The sequence below is a fragment of the Rhea pennata genome, chromosome 23 (genome assembly GCF_028389875.1).
Source record: "Rhea pennata isolate bPtePen1 chromosome 23, bPtePen1.pri, whole genome shotgun sequence".
In the NCBI taxonomy this organism is placed as follows: Eukaryota; Metazoa; Chordata; class Aves; order Rheiformes; family Rheidae; genus Rhea; species Rhea pennata.
In genome coordinates this window covers 4,413,838-4,429,886 of record NC_084685.1, presented here as the reverse complement: position 1 = coordinate 4,429,886, position 16,049 = coordinate 4,413,838, and the positions used below count along the sequence as shown (strand labels likewise).

Genomic DNA, 16,049 nt, shown 5'->3' with positions numbered 1-16,049 from the left:
CGTCGCACGAGGACAGACCGAGCTGGGACGAGGTGAACGAACAACATGTGTTTATTGGTGCCGGCCCGGTGCCGGCGAGGGAGACGCGGGGCAGCAGCTCAGGCGGGAGCAGGTGCCCGGGGGCGCGGGGCGCTCTGCGCCCTTCTTTCCCCCGCGGACGCACAGACGGGGTCGTCGTCCGGTCCCCGGCGCGGCACGGAGCGCTCCCGGCCGGGCTCGGTGCTGGGCAGTCCGAAGGGGTCCAGCAGAGCCGAGACGTCGCGTTGGTCTTGGCGTGCGGCACCGGCGGGCGCGGATGGCGGTCCTTGGGACGATGGCTGCGTCCGCACGGGCAGAAGCACCAGACTCTTCCTGCTCTGTTTTTCTCCGCTGAACCTGCCCGGTGGTCTGGACTCCCCGCTGAACCTGAGCGTGATCTCAGGTCCAGCCCAGCTCACCTCGCCCCAGTCTGGCAAGTGAAGAGACTAGGAAGAAGGAAGAGAGAGAGAGCCCCATGAGGATTAAAGCAGTGTCGGAGTGAGGGCCCCTCCTGGGTGCACGCTAGGGCTGAGGAAGACCTGCCCCAAAGCACGTCAGCAGCTTCCCAGGCTGGTGCTTCCCGGGACTCCCGTTCTTGCTCACAAGTCTGCACGTGTGAGTGCTTGCCTGGGTCTCAGAAAGGGCCTTCGCACCTCAGAGGTGCAACCTTTCCCTGCCACAATCCCGCGCTGCAGTGCGCAGGGCTCACAGCTGAGGCTATGCCAGAGCAGGGGAGAGGGAGAAGGGGGCACCCCCATGCCAGGGCAGCGGCGGGGCCGCCCTGCTCGCGGGGCATCGTCTCCCTCTGTTGCCCCTACTAAGCCGGCTCCTGACTTCTGTCTTTGCCCCTGATTCCCCAGAAGAATACCTCTCGGCTGCACGCGTAGCACTTCGGAAAGGTGATGCTCTTCATTAATTTGTTATCTGCAGCCACCTGGCGTAAAGCATCAGGCCTTCTGGCTGCTGCAGCAGCTGCCATTGGGTCTCCAAGCTGCAGGAAGGGAGAGGAAGAAAGGAAAAGAGCTCAGAGGGCGCAAGGATGAACTCTCTGCCCACGCACCCAAGTGTCTGGGCTCCCTCCCAGCCGGCACCCTGCATTGCAGGCACCTGGGCATCTGCCCCGGGCACCCGCAGCCAGCAGCAGACAGCTCTCCCTCCCGCCAGAGCGCCAGCAGAAAGGTCCTGCGCGCCCCTACGCAGGCTCAGCGCAGCCCCGAGCGGGCTCCCTGCGCGGCCCCGGCCAGGGCAGCTCTGCTCTCACCATCGCCTCAGCTCCCTCCTCCAGCTGCGCCAGCCTTCGCGCCGGGCAGTGCTGCGGGCACCCGGCTCCTCTTCCTCCGCCGGCTCTTCCTGCCCTTCCTCTCCCACATCCTCAGAGCAGGGCAGCCAGCAGAGCTCGGCCTTTTCCTTTTGCTACCAGAGCAGGAGAGGGAGGCAGGCTGAGTGCGGATTCAGCGGGAAGAGCAAGGCCAAATAGGAAGGGCCGAGCTCCGAGCTCTGGGTTGGAGGGACCCTCTCCCGAGGACGGGCTTGCCCAGGGCTCTTTTCTCCCGCAGCGCTGCTCCCGGCCCCAGGGGAAGAGCAAGGGGACGGAGCTGCAAGGCCGCCTGCGTGAGCGGGAGCCCTGGGGCTGGCTCGGGGAGCCCCCAGCCAGCACACACGGAGAGTCCCCCTTCTTTACCAGCTGCCTTTCGGCCTCCCGCCACTGCTGCTCCATCTTCTCCAGCAGCTGCTGGTTGATGAGCAGCGTTTGTCCCAGGGCCTGAAGAGGGAGAGAGGAAGAGCTCGAGAGCTGGAGCGGGAGCAGGAGGCTGCCGGGGAGCAGGGCGATGGCCGGCACTGCCCTGCGGCTGACCGGCGCCGCTCTGCACCCCGCCGTCTGGGCGAGGGCTGCGCCCGCACGCGCGTGTGCGGCAGCATCCCCGTGCGGGTGCCGGGGCGACAGTCTGCCTTGGGCGGCTCTCCCACCTCGAGGCTCTGCTTTGGCCGCTCCTCGTCTCGGGGGCCTTCCTGCAGAGCCACGTCCTCCTGCTGGGACGGCGCAGGAGTCTCCAGGGCTGGCCCAGACGGCTGAGAAAGGAGAAAGCATGCTGGTGGGCCTGACCGCGACCTAGCGAGACCCAGCACGTACCTCCTTGAAGGCGAGGGAAGAGCGGGAGCCTCGGCCGGCTGCCCGCTCCCGTCGAGGCCAGCCTGGCTGGGCCCGCGGAGCGCCAGGCTGCGAGGAGAGGGCCGGCAGGCGCCGCGGGGCCTGCGGGAGCTGCCGGGGCCGAGCCCCGGCAGGCAGCGGGCAGGGGAGCCCAGCACCCAGGGCGCCGGGCTTTGTGGGACGAGCTTGGGGGCTCCCCATCCCCACCAGCTCACCCCTGGGACGGAGATCTTCCTGAAGGATCTGCCAAAGGCCTGGAGCTCCTTGGCGAGCTCCATTTCTGGAAGGAAAAGGGCAGAGGTGAAAAGAGAGCTCCAAAGCCAGCAGGACTTCCCTGCTGTTGGGCTCCCCGCGACAACCCCGTGCAGGACCGCTCGCGGGGGCACACACACTGACCCCTGCCCCTGCCGCCCCTCTGCCCCCCAGCAGCCCCCGGCGCCCAGCCCGCTCCCGCTGGGCGCCAGACCTCACCCTCCGCCCTTGCCTGCCTACCCTGGCAGATGGCTTCCTCCATGTAGGCGGCCAGGTCCTTCACGTACTTGGAGATGTACGTGACGGCCGCATCTACAACCTCGTCGCAGCGGGGCGCCGGGGGCTGCTCTTCCGCTGCTGGAGGTTGTTCTGCGACACGGGCACGAGGGGGACGAAGGGGGAAGAGAAGAGAGTGACCGAGCGCTGCTCCCGCCAAGCACGCCCGTTACCCAGCCTGCGCCGCCCAGGAGCCACACGTGTCCTGAGCTGCTGGAGCAGCCAGGCAAACAGCAGCAGCGGGCCGGGCGGGTGAACCTCGCGGGGGCCCCGCGGCGCTTCCCGCCCCCGACTGCCCTGCCCGCGGGCTGCCTCGCCAGCACGCGCCAAACGCCTCCTTGCAAATCCCTCCCGGCTCCCCCAGCTCTCCTGGCGTCGCCGGGACGAGACGCCCTTTGCAGCCGGCAGCTGCGCTCGGCCCAGCGCGAGCCCGGCACGTCCCCGTCCCGCCAGCCCTGCTCCCCGGGCACCCCGGCACCCAGGGGCTTACCCATCCCGGAGTCATCTCCGCCCGAAGGGATCTGCCCTTCCTCAGCGCTGGGGACGCCGGCGTCGAGGCTCTGCTCGAGCTTTGGGGACAAGGGTGGGGAAGAGACCGGCTCAGCGGGGCGGGGGGAGCTGCGGGGGGACGGGACCCCGGGGGAGGCCGGGGGCCCTGGGCGGGGAGGGCGAAGGCGGCGCAGGGCTGCTGGAGGCGCCGCGCTGGTGCTCGGCGCGCGCCGGGCGCAGCCCCCGCTGCGGCAGGAGGGGTCGGGACCCTGCGCCCCGGGCTCGGCGGCTCGGCGGCAGGCGCGGGAGTCCCGAGAGCTGCGCGCCGGGCGCTGCCCTGGCTCACCGGGTCCTGGGCGCTGGCCGGGCTGGAGGCGACGGTGCCGCGCTCCCCTCGCTCCTCCTCGACGCCCGTGGCAGCGAGCGTCTCCGCGGGCGCCCGGGGCCTCCGCAAGAGCCTCTTGCCGGAGCGCAAAGCCGGCACTGCAAGGAAGGGCCGAGCCCCAGGCGTGAGCGCCGGCGCCCGCCTGCCGCGGCACGAGCCCCGCTTGCTCCTGAGGCTCGGGGGGCTGCCGGGGCAGGGAGCTGCCTCCCCGCCCGGGGCGCCGGCGGCTCGCGGCGCTTCCTCACCCGCGCAGGATCTGCCCAGCGCCCGGAGGCGGAACCTCACGGCCCGCAGCCAGGTCCTCCCGGCCCCGCGAGCCGGCCCCGCGCGCGGCAGCCCGCGCTCGCCCTCCGGGCTGCGCTCCCCCCACGGCAGCGCGGCAGAGCTCCAGGCGTCCTCCGCGTCCCCAAGGGCAGCGGCGGCCGCCTGCCGCTCCAGCTCCAGCTCCTCCCGCCAGTGCCTCTCGGGCAGCTGGAAGCGCACGCGCTTGGGGGGGTCGTTCCTCCTGCCGTCCCTCCGAAGCATGGCTACGGCGGGGGCTCGCAGCCGCCCACGCTGGGCGCCCGAAGCCGCAGGAGGAACGGGAGGTGCGAAAGTGCTGCTCGTTCTCGCGGTCAAACCACCGAGCAGCTCCACGCGCCACCTCCCACCTCCTCGGTCGCCCGAGGACTGCGGCGCCCGGCCGCGAGCGCCCGACACCACCGCCGAGGCCACTGTGACCCGCGAGCGCCGGCGCCGATGCGCCCGCGACACGGGCCCGTGTCAGAGAGGGAGCGGACGAGGCGTCTCTGCCGGCTGGCAGGGCCGGGCTCCGCTCCAGCCCCTGCGCGGGGGGCGCCAGCCCCGGTGCCGCTGCACACGCGGCCAGCAGCGCCCAGCCGCTGTCCCCGGCCACAGAGCCCCCGCGGTCCCCACCTGCCCCTTCCTCCCACACCGGTTTGGGGCCACACCAGCACCCGGGGGTTTGGGCAGCCATTGCCTTGCCACGGCTTTGCCGGCTGCGCGGCGAGCGCTTGGCGCGGTGATGTTCGGCTGAAGCCCCGAGCACAACGCAGCACCCCAGAGCCGTCGTCTAGCAGGGCTGGCACCCAGGAGGCAGAAAGAGATGCCTTGTTGTAGGGTTTTTTGTGCTCAAGTTTGTTAAAATTTGTTTCCTGTCGCAGAGCCTTGAGTTTTTTTTGGTTTGGGATGCAGATCCCTCATCTGCCGCCAGCTTGGCAACTGCTTCTCCCTTCCGGAGGCCGCGCTGGCGAGTCCCCGGCACGCGTCGGGCTGGCGCTGCAGCTGCCGCCTCCCGAGCCGAGGAAGCGTGCAAAAACCCCGGCACGAGCAGAAATCCACGTCCTGGGAAAACTCGCTACCACGTGGCGGCGCTGGGAGATGGGGACGGTGACAGATGTCACCGGGGGCCACAATCTCTAGGGTCCCTGTGCGGGTCGACGATGCCGCAGCCCCCCCGGGCTCTGCAGAGGGGCTGGGCTCGGACGGGGCTGGCGACGGCTCCGCTGGGACACACGAGCGACGGGCCGGGGGGCACAGGGGGGTTCTGCCCCCGCCTGGGTGGCTCGGGGTGGGGGGTGCAGAAGGGGGACGGGACACTCGCAGCTGTGCCCCGAGGACTCCGCGTCCCCGGGGCCGAGCGAGGGGACTTGGGGTGATCTATCCCGAGCCCGCCCTGGGCAATACGTTTCCCCAGGCCCCGAGCGAGGGGACCCTGGGGGTCTGCGCCCCGGGTCTGAGCCGGGGGACCACGGTGGGGTCTGTCCCCTACCTCGCCCCATGTCCCCAAAACAGGCAAGGTGGGATCTCTCCCCAACCGTGTCTCGGTGGGTCCGTGTCCCCAAGCCCCGAGCACCCCAAGCTTTCCCCGGGACCCGGCCCAGGCAGGCACTCCCGGGACCCCCGGCCCGGCCCGATGCCCTCGGGACCCCCAGGGCTCCCCGGACCGCCGTGTCCCGGCCCGGTCCGGCCCCCCGGAGCCCCCCGTGCCCCGGCCCCACCGCCCCTTCCATAACCGGGCACTCCGGGCCCCCTGCGGGCCAGCGGCAGCTGACTGACAGCGCGGCGGGCCAATGGCGGCGCAGGGCTGGGCGCGGGCAGCCAATGGGCGCGACGGGGCGGGCGGGGGCGGGCGCGGCGCGGCGGGCGCGGCGGCGGCGGCGGCGGCGGCGGCGGCGGCGGCGGGAGGATGCGGGCGGCCGGCGGGGCGGCGGGGGCGCTGGCGCTGGCGCTGCTCCGCCGCTGCCTCCTGCTGGGCCCGCTGGGGCTGCGGCCGGCCGGCGGCCAGGACGGTGAGTGCAGCTTGCGGGCGTCGGGACCGCCTGCCCCTGCCCCGCGACACCGGCCGCGGGAGCCCCGACGGGCACCCAGCGGGTCCGCGCTTCCCTCGGCCTTTCCTCCGGGATGGGCCGTGCGCCGCGCAGCGACCGCGCCGGGGCCGCTGCCCGCTGCGCCCGGATCGGGATCGCTCCGAGATTCCCCACTGTCCCCGGATCGGGATCGCCCCGGGACGGGCTCCCCTCTGTCCCCGGATCGGGATCGCCCCGGGATTCCCCACTGTCCCCGGATCGGGATCGCCCCGGGACGGGCTCCCTGCTGTCCCCGGGTAGGGATCGCCCCCAGAGTCCCCACTGTCCCCAGATCGGGATCGGCTCGGGATGGGCTCCCCGCTGTCCCAGGTACCATGCCAGGATGGGGTCCCTGCTGTCCCCCACCCCACTACCGGATGGGGACAGGCTCCCATTGCCTCCGGCACCCCTACCCTCCTCTCATCCCGCCTGGCCCCAGGACTGGGCCAGCCCGGGCTCCCCACTGTCCCCCAGCTCCAGCACCCATATCCTGCTCCAGCCCCAGTGCCAGCGTGCCCCCCTGCTCGGGGGTACTGGCCTCGTGCCCTGTCCAGCCGCATCCCGGTGCCACCTCCCTGCTGTGTGCCCCCAGGAGGGGATGGGGCGGGACATGTCCCATGCTTGTCCCAGATCCCCCTTCCTGCAGGTTTCGAGCAGAGCTGGGAGAAGGGAGGAGCAAGGACGTGTGCCCCAAAGCCCCCTTCCCCACAGTGGCAGCATGGGGGGCAGCGGGACATCGCCACTGGGTGCTCCGACAGCCACCAAGACACTGCCCCAGGGCTACAGGACGATGTTCCCAAAGGAAACTGGCAGGGAAACCGGGAAATGGTGATGGAGGGCTGGAAACGGCCACCGGGAAGGAAACGAAGGCGTAGCTGGCCCGGCCACTTTCCTGCCATCCGTCCCGGGCAGCGACCCCGGCCCCTGCGGCTGCTCCCATGGTCCCGGACGGACTCCAGACACCTGGTGCCGGCCTTGCCCATGGATACCCCGTCCTGGGGTCGGCTCCATCCTGGCCGCAGCGCCCCGGGGCGGCACGGCTGGGTCTGCAGGCTCTGCTAGGGAAGCTGGGATCTCCGCAGGCCTGAGTCTGCACCGGATTGCTGCAGCTTAGGGTTAACAGCTGGATAAATCTTGCAGCGGGCTCCGTCTGCAGAGATTTGTGCAAGCCCTCTTCCCCCGCCGCCCATCCAGGCGACCTCCTGGGAGCTTGGGTTCGTGCAAGATTTGCACCGCTGGCCAGGCTGGAGTTGGGAATGGAACAAGCCCAGTGCGACGCTGGGGATGTTCAGCCAAATCTCGCCCAGAAGACATGGGAGGGTCACCCACGAGCCCGGGGCTTGTGCTTCCCGGGGGTTTCTCATTTCCAAGCTTGTCCCAGAGCAAGGAGGCTTGGACGGGGGAAAGCAAAAGCACCACTGTGTTTTTTGGCAAGGGGAAACTGAGTCACAGGGCCGGGACTAATGTACGGGGAACAACGCTGCATTCTCCAGCTGTGTTTTTGGGACAAGCTGCTCTGCTGAACAGTGTCTGTTGAGGGCAGCCAGGAGACTTTTCCTTGCAGTTTTTCCGCCCGAATCCAGCAGTGGCTTTGAGGGTTAAGCGGCGGCAGCGGTGCGCGGCGGGAAGCGCGGCGCTGGGCCGGGGCCCGCGGCGCGGCTGCCTCCTGCGGAGGCGGAGTGTGCCGGCACGCTGGGCTTTTCCCGCAGCATCTGCTCTGTTTTGTCTTTCCCACATCCTGTGAGAAAACAAACAAATCTCGGGCAGGAATCTCCCAAACGCGGTTCACGCGGATGCCTCTCCGCAGGGCCGCGCGAGGTGCCGAGCGAGACAACCCCTCCTCCAAAATCCCCCCAGCACTGCATTTGCCGTTTCCAGCAGGATGTGTCCCATCCTCGCCTGAACCGGGACATCCGGAGCAGGCGGATTTGGGGGCTGATGTCCCTCTCACCCCCAACCCGGAGCGTGCTGGCGGTGGGAAGGGCCGGAGCCAGGCTCCCCTTGGAGGAGCGGGCATCACGCGGCGGGAAGGGACGTTCCAGCTGGGTGCGAGGGAACGGTTTTCACGTGCGGGGTGACGGGGGAGCCCCATCCTTGGAGAAGGGACGAGACTCCGAGCCACCGGCTCGGGAGCTGACGGTGGATCTCAGCCCTGTTTTCAGCAGGGGGCTTGGAGCAGAGATGGGTCTGTGCCCACGCTGGGCAGCCAGGCATAGAAATAGGAGGAAAAGGGTTTCTGCCCCTCCGAAGCCCTTTGCCTGTCGGAGGAGCCCCGGGAATAGCAACGCCGGGCGGTCGGGCAGGGCAGGAGCCTGCTGGCGGCGGGTGGCATCCTCCTGGCTCCCCTTACGGCCGCCCCTGGAGCGTGGGAGTCAATTAATCGAGCGGGTTCCCCGGGCGTCGGGTGCGAAACGCAGTCTCGGTTTTCGCTCTGCGGTTATCGGCCGCTCGATAGCATCTCGACGGGCGGCGCGGGCCGGGAGCGGAGTCCCTGGGGCGCGTGCGGCTCTTGGCCTATCGCCGGCACGCGCCGGCGGCAGCTTGGGGTGTTTCTCTCCAGGGTGTCAGTTCCCAGGATTGGGGGGGGGGGGTTTCCTGCCTCCACCCCGGGCCCTCCGCCAAGCAGATTAAACCAGGATCCCCCCGTCTTGATTAAACCCTCCCGCAAATCCCATCTGGGGGGTGTAGGGGGGGGGAAACTCAGCCCCCGAGTCCCGCGTGGGGGTGGATTTACCCGGCCGCCCGGGGCGGGGATCCCCGGTGCCCGTAGCCCGCGGCGGCCGACGCGGCGAGCCCGGGCTGCCGCTGCAGCCTCCCCTGCCTCGGTTCCCCCCCCCCCCCCCCCCCCCGTGGGCTCCGACCTCCTGCCGTCGCACCGAGCCTCCCGGTTTGGCTGCCGGCGAGGAGCGAGCGGCGCGGGGGGCCGGGATCTTCCGCCTCCGGCTCCCCCCACTCCTCCGCTTTCCCTGCAAGTTTTTCCACTGCTGGGTTTCTCTTTTTTCCCCTCGCGCTGTCTCCCGGAGACGGCGCGGGGAGCCAAGGCAGGGGCGGGCGGCGCGAAGCGTCGCCCTTCAATGACTTTTCTTTCCGGCCGCGGGAGGGCTGGGGGGGGCGGGGGGGCTGCTCGGATGCCGAACCGCGGCCGGCACGCAGGCCCGCAGCCGGAGGTTTGGCTCTGGCGGCCGCCGCTTTCTGCAGCTTCTCTTTCGGGGCAGGGTTGCTAAGTTCAGTTAATCAGATCCAGCAAGAAATCCCCGCCGGTGCCCAGCGCCCGGCGCTTTCCAATCGGCTTTTTTGGGACGTGCCTGGAGGCAGCGAGCCTGGAGAAAAGCCGCCGTGGTGCCGGGCGCTGGCAGGCTGCGGCCAGGGGCTCGCGGGAGCCTCTCGGTGCCGTTTCCTCCGGGAATCGCCAGCGACGAAGCCCCAACGGTGGTTTTTCTTTTTCTTTCTTTTTCTTTCTTTCTTTCTTTCTTTTTTCTTTTCTTTTCTTTTTTTTTTTTTTTTGTTGCAGTAGGGGAACACGTGGAGTTGCTCCAGGTGCCAGGGGCTTTTCCCAGCCCCGTTTCCCCGAGCGGGTAAAACCGAGGCACGGCGCGAGCGAAGCTGCTCGTCGCCGGGTCCGGGGAAGCTGCATCCCACGGCGCGGCTGGGATCGGATCCCGCTGAGCCCGTTCGCCTCTCTCCGCAGGGGACGGCTGCGGCCACACCGTGCTGACGCCCCGCGGCGGGACGCTGAGCTCCAAAAACTACCCGGGCACCTACCCCAACCACACGGGCTGCCGGTGGCGGCTGCGGGCGCCGCCGGGCGCCTCGCTCGTCCTGGCCTTCGGCGACGTGGACCTGGAGCCGTCGGAGGGCTGCGCGGCCGGCTCCCTGCGGCTGCTCGCCGACGCCGGCGCCGCCTACGGTAGGGCCGTCGCGGAGGCTCCCGGGGGGAAACCGAGGCAGCCGAGGGGCTCCGGCTGCGCGGGAGCACGTTACGTAAAGCGCCGGCTAAGGAGGAGATCGGGAAAATCCGGCTTTTTAGCCGATAGCATCCCTGGAGGGGGGGGGGATCATGAACCGGGGGGGCGGATGGGAACGTGCAGCCGCCGATGAAGTAACTCGGGGGCTGCCCGAACGCTCCCGGGATTTTCCCGGAGAGACGGGACGAGCATCCGGAGGGGTTTGCCAGGAGGCAGAGCGGATGCGGGGGGGGGGGGACCCCGGCGGTGGCGGGGGGCCGGGGCGGGCGCCGCCGCGGCGCGGGGGGTGGAGCGCGGGCCCGGGAGAGAGGGCCGCTTTGTGCTCCGCCGGGGCGGGGGCGGTGGGGGGGGGTCCGTGCCGGGAACGCGGCCAGCGTCTCCCTCGGCACCGCCGCGGACGTCGCGGTGGAAAAGAGCCAGTTCCAGTCAGCCGCCGTTCCCAGCGGCCGCGATTTATTTATTTAATTATTTTCCCACCCTGTTCTCCGGGCTTTGCTGCCCTCTCCTCCATCCGTGGGGGCGGCACGGAGGTCTCCGTCCCGGCTCCATCCCGGCTCCGTCCCGGCTCCGTCCCCATCCTCTCTCGCCCGGCCTCGGGGACAGGTTCATCCCCACCTCCCTGCTCCCCAAAGCCCGGAGACCCCTTTTCTGCCGTGGGCGCTGGCGCCCCGTTTCCCTGCTCGTCCCTTTGCCTCTCCCACCGGGGCGCCGCGGGAAGGAGCAGGGCGCTCGGCCGCCCCGGCCACGGCTCTCCGGAGCCGGCGGCGGCACGTACCGGAGACGTCAGTCGTGCGGCAGCGTCTGGCGCGGGCTGCGCCGCGGCGGCAGCTGGCTGCGCTCTCCCGGCTGGATGCGGCCCTGCTTCCGACAGTGCCGTATCCACATGCCAAGAGGCCACGGTGATGGGCGTGATGCAGAGCCAGGGCCACTTCTTGCTCCCACTGGGGATCAGCGATGTCCCCAAACCTCCCCCCCGCCTCGTTGGCCTGCTAAGCTCTAGTGTTAATCAGGGAGATGGAGACCGCAAATTAATTTGGATTAAACGGATCGCTGTGCCGATGGATTTAGGAGGCAGCTTCCGCGGCTCCTGCGAAGGGGGGGACGGGGGGAGGCAGGGAGGGTCGGGGACGCTGTGCCGCGGGCTCTGTGGGTGCCTGAGCTGCCCGGTGCCCCGCGGCCCGGCAGGGCCCTACTGCAGGAACGCCGGTCCCGCGGCCCCGCTCCTGGTGACCAACGCCAGCGCCGTGACGGTCCTGTTCAACAGCACCAGCCACCGCTCCGGACGGGGCCTCCTGCTCTCCTACGCCACCTCCCAGCACCCAGGTGAGGGGCAGCGGCACCCGCCGGCGGGACGCCCCCCAGGGCGGGCTCCCATCGCCCCGCGCTCCCTGAACACCCGGGATTTTCCTCCCTGGAGGGGTGGGGGGCACGAAGGAGCTCGGGGACACGGCAGAGCCTCGGAGAGGCGGTGGGGAGGACGGGGACCGGCAGCCCCGGGCGATGGGGGCAGTGGGGCTGGAGGGACCGCGGCGCGGGAGCAATCCCGCAGCGGGCGCAGCGGCTCCGGCCAGCCCAGCTCTCCGGGACTAACCCCAGATACGGGGCAGCCGGGACCCTCGGGGGTGCCGGGACCCCCCCCCCCCTCCCAGGGGTGCTGGGACTCCCAGGGGTGTTTGGACCCCCCCCCCCCCAGGGATGCCAGGACCCCCAGGGGTGCTGGGACCCCCAGGGGTACTGGGACCTTCAGGGATGCCAGGACCCCCCCCCAGGGATTCTGGGACCCCCCAGGGGTGCCGGGACCCTCAGGGCAACCACCATCCGGAGCATGGTCTTATTTGGGAACATTGTGGGGCCGGGGCTCCCCGGGGCAGAGCCGGGTGCAGGCAGGGGTCCCGCACGGCCCCTCACCCTCGGGGGCGTCCCTGCCTTGCAGACCTGGTCTCCTGCTTGGTGAAAGGCACCCACTACGCGCAGGAGCACATCAGGTGAGCGCCCGTCCCCGCGCACCGAGGGTGCCGGGCCCCGCGGGGTGCCACGCGAACCGCTCGGGGAGGTGTCCGGGCCGAGCGGGGAGGCTGGTTTCTGTCCCGCCTGGATTCGCAACCGGTCCCGGCTGGGGCATCGCTGCGAGACCCCCATCAGGACCCCATCGGTCCCCATCCCCATCCCGGAGACTGGGGCTTGCTGGGGGGGGGGTGGAGAGGGGCTGGGGGAGAGCAAAAGCAGGCGGATGAGCGGCGCGGCGGCGCCGGCTCTGAGCGCCCCCGGCCGTGTGTTGCAGCGTGTACTGCCCCGCCGGCTGCAAGGGCATCGCCGGGGACATCTGGGGCAACGTGCACCAAGGCTACCGAGACGTGAGTGCCAGCTCTGCCCGCCGGGGGGGCACCCGGAGGTGCCGGGCCGCTCGTCACCTCCGTCCCGGCTGGAGGGGCGGGGGGGGGGAAGCTCGGGGCGTCCGTGGGTGCGGCGGGCGGCTCACCGCGCGCCCGCAGACCTCGGTGCTGTGCAAGGCGGCCGTGCACGCCGGGGCGATCGCCGACGAGCTGGGCGGGCAGGTGGCCGTGACGCGGGAGAAGGGCGTCACGCTCTACGAGGCAGCCTTCGCCAACGGGCTCCGCTCCAAAAGGTGGGCGAGGGGCTGGCGCCGCTCCGCGTCGGGGCATCCCCCCCCCCCTTCCTCCCCTCCAAGCCCGGCTTTGCCGGTCTCGGCGCCGTCCCGGCGACGCTCCCGGCGCTTTCGCTCCCGCAGGGGCTCCCTCTCCGAGAAGCGGCTCGTGTTCCACCGAGGTATTTCTTCCCCCTTTCCCCGGAAAGCCGGCCGCGGCTTTGGCTGCCGAAACCCTCCGCTGACGCCTCCCTCCCGCCGCAGCCTGCGGCGATGCCCTCGCCGTGGCCGCCTTCAACGCCTCGTCCTCCTGGCACGAGGTGGACGCGCTGGGGCAGCTCCGCGCCTGGACGGCCGAGCGGGCCGAGCTCGGCGCCGCCGGCCGCTCCTGGGCCGCCGCTCCGGGCTCCGAGGCCGCCTGGCTGGAGCTGGACCTGGGCGCCCGCAGGAACGTCACAGGTCAGCGGAGCTTCGCCCCAGCTGCCCCATCCCAGCGCCCCTCTTCCCCCACTGCTCTTATACTGGTGCAAACTGGGATGCGGCCCCAGCAGCTGCCCTCCTCCCCCCTCCGCCTCCCTCTGTCCTCTGCTCTTTTCCTCCCTGCTTTCGCCCCCGCTCGCCGCCCTCCGGCTCCACGACGGACACGTTAATGTTATGCTCTTGCATCCGGCGCCAGCAAGCGCCTTTTGTTCGGCCGGAGCCCGCCGAAAACGGGCGCTTTGTGCGGCCGGCCCCGAACACGCCTGCTAATTGCGGCGAGGAAAATGGGGACATTGTAAGGCCGGAGGAGGGAGGAACGCGGGCCGGGAGCCGGCGCCGGAGGTTATCGGCTCCGCCGGGCTGGTCGCTGCCCCCGGCTCTGAGCCCACGGCCCCCCGACAGGGATTATCACCAAGGGATCTTCGGAGGAGTACGACTACTACGTGGAGTCCTACCGGGTCTCCTCCAGCCGGGACGGGAAGAACTGGAGAACCTACAAGGGCAGCGGCGGGCAGGAGGACAAGGTGGGCGGCCGGCGGGCGCGGAGCGAGAGGCCGGGCGGGCGCCCGGGGGTGCCGCGGCGCTGCCCGTCCTCCGCCGCCGCCTCCTCCTCCCCGCCAGGTCTTCGAAGGCAACGCCGACAGCCGCGAGGAGGTCGCCAACGCCTTCATCCCGCCCGTGGTGGCCCGCTACGTGCGCATCACGCCCCAGCGCTGGCACCAGCGCATCGCCTTGAAGGTGGCCCTGCTGGGCTGCCAGCCGGCGCGGATGAGGGCGCCCCGGCCCTACGGTGAGTCCTCGGTGCCCGCGGCGGCGGGCGGGGTGGGGGGGGACACGAGGGTCCCTGCACGGGAGCTGCCACCTTGCACCACGCTCGCGGCGCCCGCTCTGCCCCGCAGCGCCCAGCGCCCCGAAGGAGGTCCCCGTCCCCCCCGGCAGCCTGGCCACCCGCACGCCCGTGCCCGGCGTCGCCCTGGACCCAGAGAAGGCAGGTGGGTGCACGGAGGGGAGGGGAGGGGGGTCCCCGGCGGAGCCCGGCGCCGCTCTCCGCTCCCGCCGCCCTCCCTCGCGCAGGCTCCGCGCTGCTGGTCATGCTGCTCGTCGGCGGCTTCGTGCTGCTCTGCTCCGGCCTCCTGCTGCTGGCTTTCCTCTGCCACCGGAAAAGGTGGGTCCCACCCCGCTCCCGGCCCGGGGCCGAGAGCGCGGTGGGCGACGCGGGGCGACTCGGTGGCTGCTCCGGCGGCCCCGCGCCCCCCACTTCCCTCTCTGCCCTCGCAGGAAGCCCGCGGCCGAGCTGCACTGCGGGCTGGCGGAAGGTAAAGGCGCGCGGCCGGGGCGCCGGCTCTCCTCCGCGGCGTCCCACGGGGACGCGAGCGTCCTGGGAGGCGGCAGGTGACACCTGGGGGGCTTCTCCTCTCCTCCGCTCAGGGCACCCCACACCGGAGCCGAGCCTGCCGCCCGCCGGCTCCGCGCTGGCCTCCTTCCCCGCGCCGCCGGACCTCGGCGCCGACCCCTCGGCAGGTAACGGCGACGCCGGAGCCGGGCCCCGGGGAGCCCGGTCCCCGCCTGGCACCGCGTGCCCATCTCGGCGGGAATGGGACGGCGGCGCCAGCGCCCCGAGCAGCCGCTGACGGCCCCCTTGCAGAGTACGCCGAGCCGGACATGCTGCAGGCGAGCCCCGGCGGCCAGACGGGCCCCTCCACCTTCAAGCCGCCCCCGGATGAAGGCTACGCGCTGCCGCTGGTCGCGAGCCACTACGATGTGCCGGGGAAGCACCACGAGTACGCGGAGCCGCTGCCGCCCGAGCCCGAGTACGCCACGCCGTTCAGCGAGCAGGCGCCCGAGCCAGCCGGCACCCCGAGCCGCTCCGGGTGCCTCGGCTCGGCGCGGTACCACTCGCCCGCCCCGCGGCCCGCGGAGGCGCCCGGCGGGCTCTGTGCACCCCCCCGGCCGGAGCGGACTGCCAGCCCCGGCGGGGACTCGGTGGCCGGGGCACCCGCGCCCTCTCCACGGGGGTCCCATTTCCAGCTCGCAGACTGTGCGCTCTCGCACGTGTACCACGAACCCTTGTGAAGCCGCAGGGGGGGAGATGGCCTCCGCCGCGCCGGAGGACGCAGCTGCCCTGTCAGCGGGGAGAAGGCGAAGGGGAAAGCGCGGCCGCCGCGCGGGGCCCTTCTCGCCCTGCCGGGCTGCCGGCCGCGCTGCCGGCGGCCCGAGCCCTTGGCCATAGGCCTTCCCCAAGCTCTCAAAGGGAGGTTTTTACAAAGCAAGCCTATTTAAATACACATAATACATGTAGATAAACCATTCCGTCGCTGCTTGCCGTCACCGAACGCTCCCCGGCGCCCCGCTTTCGCCCGGGTGGGGGGCTCTCCCCGCCGCTCAGCGACGTTTTACACTCCGCAGCAGAGCTCGGGGGCAGGCAGCAAAGCCGAGGGCCCCCGGCGCGCTGTATTTTCTGCGGGAACGCCGATGGTGCTGGTGCACGCCTGCCCGCCCCGAGTGCTTACAAGGCGCCTACAGGGCATCCTATAGACCCAGACCCGGGCACCTATAGATCCCCGCAGGCTCGGGCTTGTCCCTGAGCCCGCGCAGATACAGGCTGCCAGCGACGGGCGCGCACAGACCCGCGCACGGGGCGCGCTAACGCGGGTCCGGGCCGAGGGGCGCTCGCGCACCCACGGGGAACACGCGCCGCGCGCGCGCACCCCCGCGCTGCTCTCTGCTGTCGTTACCCGGTACCGGGGCGCCAGAACAAGCGGTTACCGGCTGCCCCCGCCGCAAAAATTGTGCTTCCGAAATCTCTTGATGTCGATTCCGCGGGGGCGGCCGCGGGGCCCCCCCGTGCCACGCACGGCAGAAGCCCTTTTTAAAGCTGCGCTCTGCCGCCGCCGCCGGCCCAAGGCGGCAGGGTGCTGCCGAGCTCACGGCGAGGCCCGCTGCCCGCCGCCGACCGGCCGCGCTCCGCCTGCACCCCGGGCTTCTTCCTTCCTTCTTCCCGTCCATTTTCCGCGTCATTTTCGCGGGATTTTACCCCCAAACGCCGCCGTTTCCCCGCCGCGGCGCAGCCGCTGCTCTATGC

The 16,049-nt window shown here is 71.3% G+C and overlaps 2 protein-coding genes and 1 non-coding gene across 4 annotated transcripts; 1 reads left to right on the top strand and 2 right to left on the bottom strand.

The window, feature by feature from the left end:
* Positions 1 to 33: 33 nt before the first annotated feature.
* Positions 34 to 4,277, bottom strand: LOC134150292 (uncharacterized). Of its 2 annotated transcripts, XM_062594095.1 has the most exons (10): positions 3,815 to 4,277; positions 3,531 to 3,667; positions 3,186 to 3,264; positions 2,660 to 2,788; positions 2,383 to 2,447; positions 1,987 to 2,088; positions 1,700 to 1,780; positions 1,280 to 1,431; positions 887 to 1,009; positions 34 to 464 (listed from the first exon to the last, which is right to left on the bottom strand). In XM_062594095.1, exons 1-9 carry the CDS (start codon positions 4,092 to 4,094, stop codon positions 931 to 933), a joined length of 1,104 nt encoding a protein of 367 aa, XP_062450079.1. In that variant the 5' UTR covers positions 4,095 to 4,277; the 3' UTR covers positions 34 to 464; positions 887 to 930. The 2 variants fall into 2 exon arrangements, with proteins under 2 accessions (XP_062450079.1, XP_062450078.1); XM_062594094.1 differs by having other exon boundaries at positions 1,987 to 2,447.
* Positions 4,093 to 15,126, top strand: LOC134150432 (discoidin, CUB and LCCL domain-containing protein 1-like). The gene is made up of 17 exons (XM_062594355.1): positions 4,093 to 4,330; positions 4,764 to 4,958; positions 9,143 to 9,346; positions 9,606 to 9,824; positions 11,068 to 11,205; positions 11,816 to 11,867; positions 12,164 to 12,236; positions 12,375 to 12,508; positions 12,632 to 12,669; positions 12,752 to 12,946; positions 13,370 to 13,491; positions 13,589 to 13,757; positions 13,867 to 13,959; positions 14,042 to 14,132; positions 14,246 to 14,283; positions 14,396 to 14,488; positions 14,613 to 15,126. Exons 1-17 carry the CDS (start codon positions 4,093 to 4,095, stop codon positions 15,038 to 15,040), a joined length of 2,520 nt encoding a protein of 839 aa, XP_062450339.1. The 3' UTR covers positions 15,041 to 15,126.
* A 583-nt stretch (positions 15,127 to 15,709) lies between these two features.
* On the bottom strand, positions 15,710 to 15,838 carry LOC134150454 (U11 spliceosomal RNA). The gene has a single exon (XR_009960653.1). It is a non-coding gene; the product is annotated as a U11 spliceosomal RNA (small nuclear RNA).
* Positions 15,839 to 16,049: the final 211 nt, after the last annotated feature.

Excerpts from the sequence above, each read along its gene's own strand:
- LOC134150432 (XM_062594355.1), top strand. The coding sequence starts at position 4,093 with ATGGCTACGGCGGGGGCTCGCAGCCGCCCACGCTGGGCGCCCGAAGCC. Across the intron at positions 4,331-4,763 it reads CGCCCGCGACACGGGCCCGT|ATCCCTCATCTGCCGCCAGC; the intron begins GTCAGAGAGGGA and ends TTTGGGATGCAG. Across the intron at positions 13,960-14,041 it reads CCTGGACCCAGAGAAGGCAG|GCTCCGCGCTGCTGGTCATG; the intron begins GTGGGTGCACGG and ends TCCCTCGCGCAG.
- LOC134150292 (XM_062594094.1), bottom strand. The coding sequence starts at position 4,094 with ATGCTTCGGAGGGACGGCAGGAGGAACGACCCCCCCAAGCGCGTGCGC. Across the intron at positions 2,448-2,659 it reads GGAGGAAGCCATCTGCCAGG|AAATGGAGCTCGCCAAGGAG; the intron begins GTAGGCAGGCAA and ends TTTTCCTTCCAG. Across the intron at positions 1,010-1,279 it reads AGGAGGGAGCTGAGGCGATG|CTTGGAGACCCAATGGCAGC; the intron begins GTGAGAGCAGAG and ends CCCTTCCTGCAG.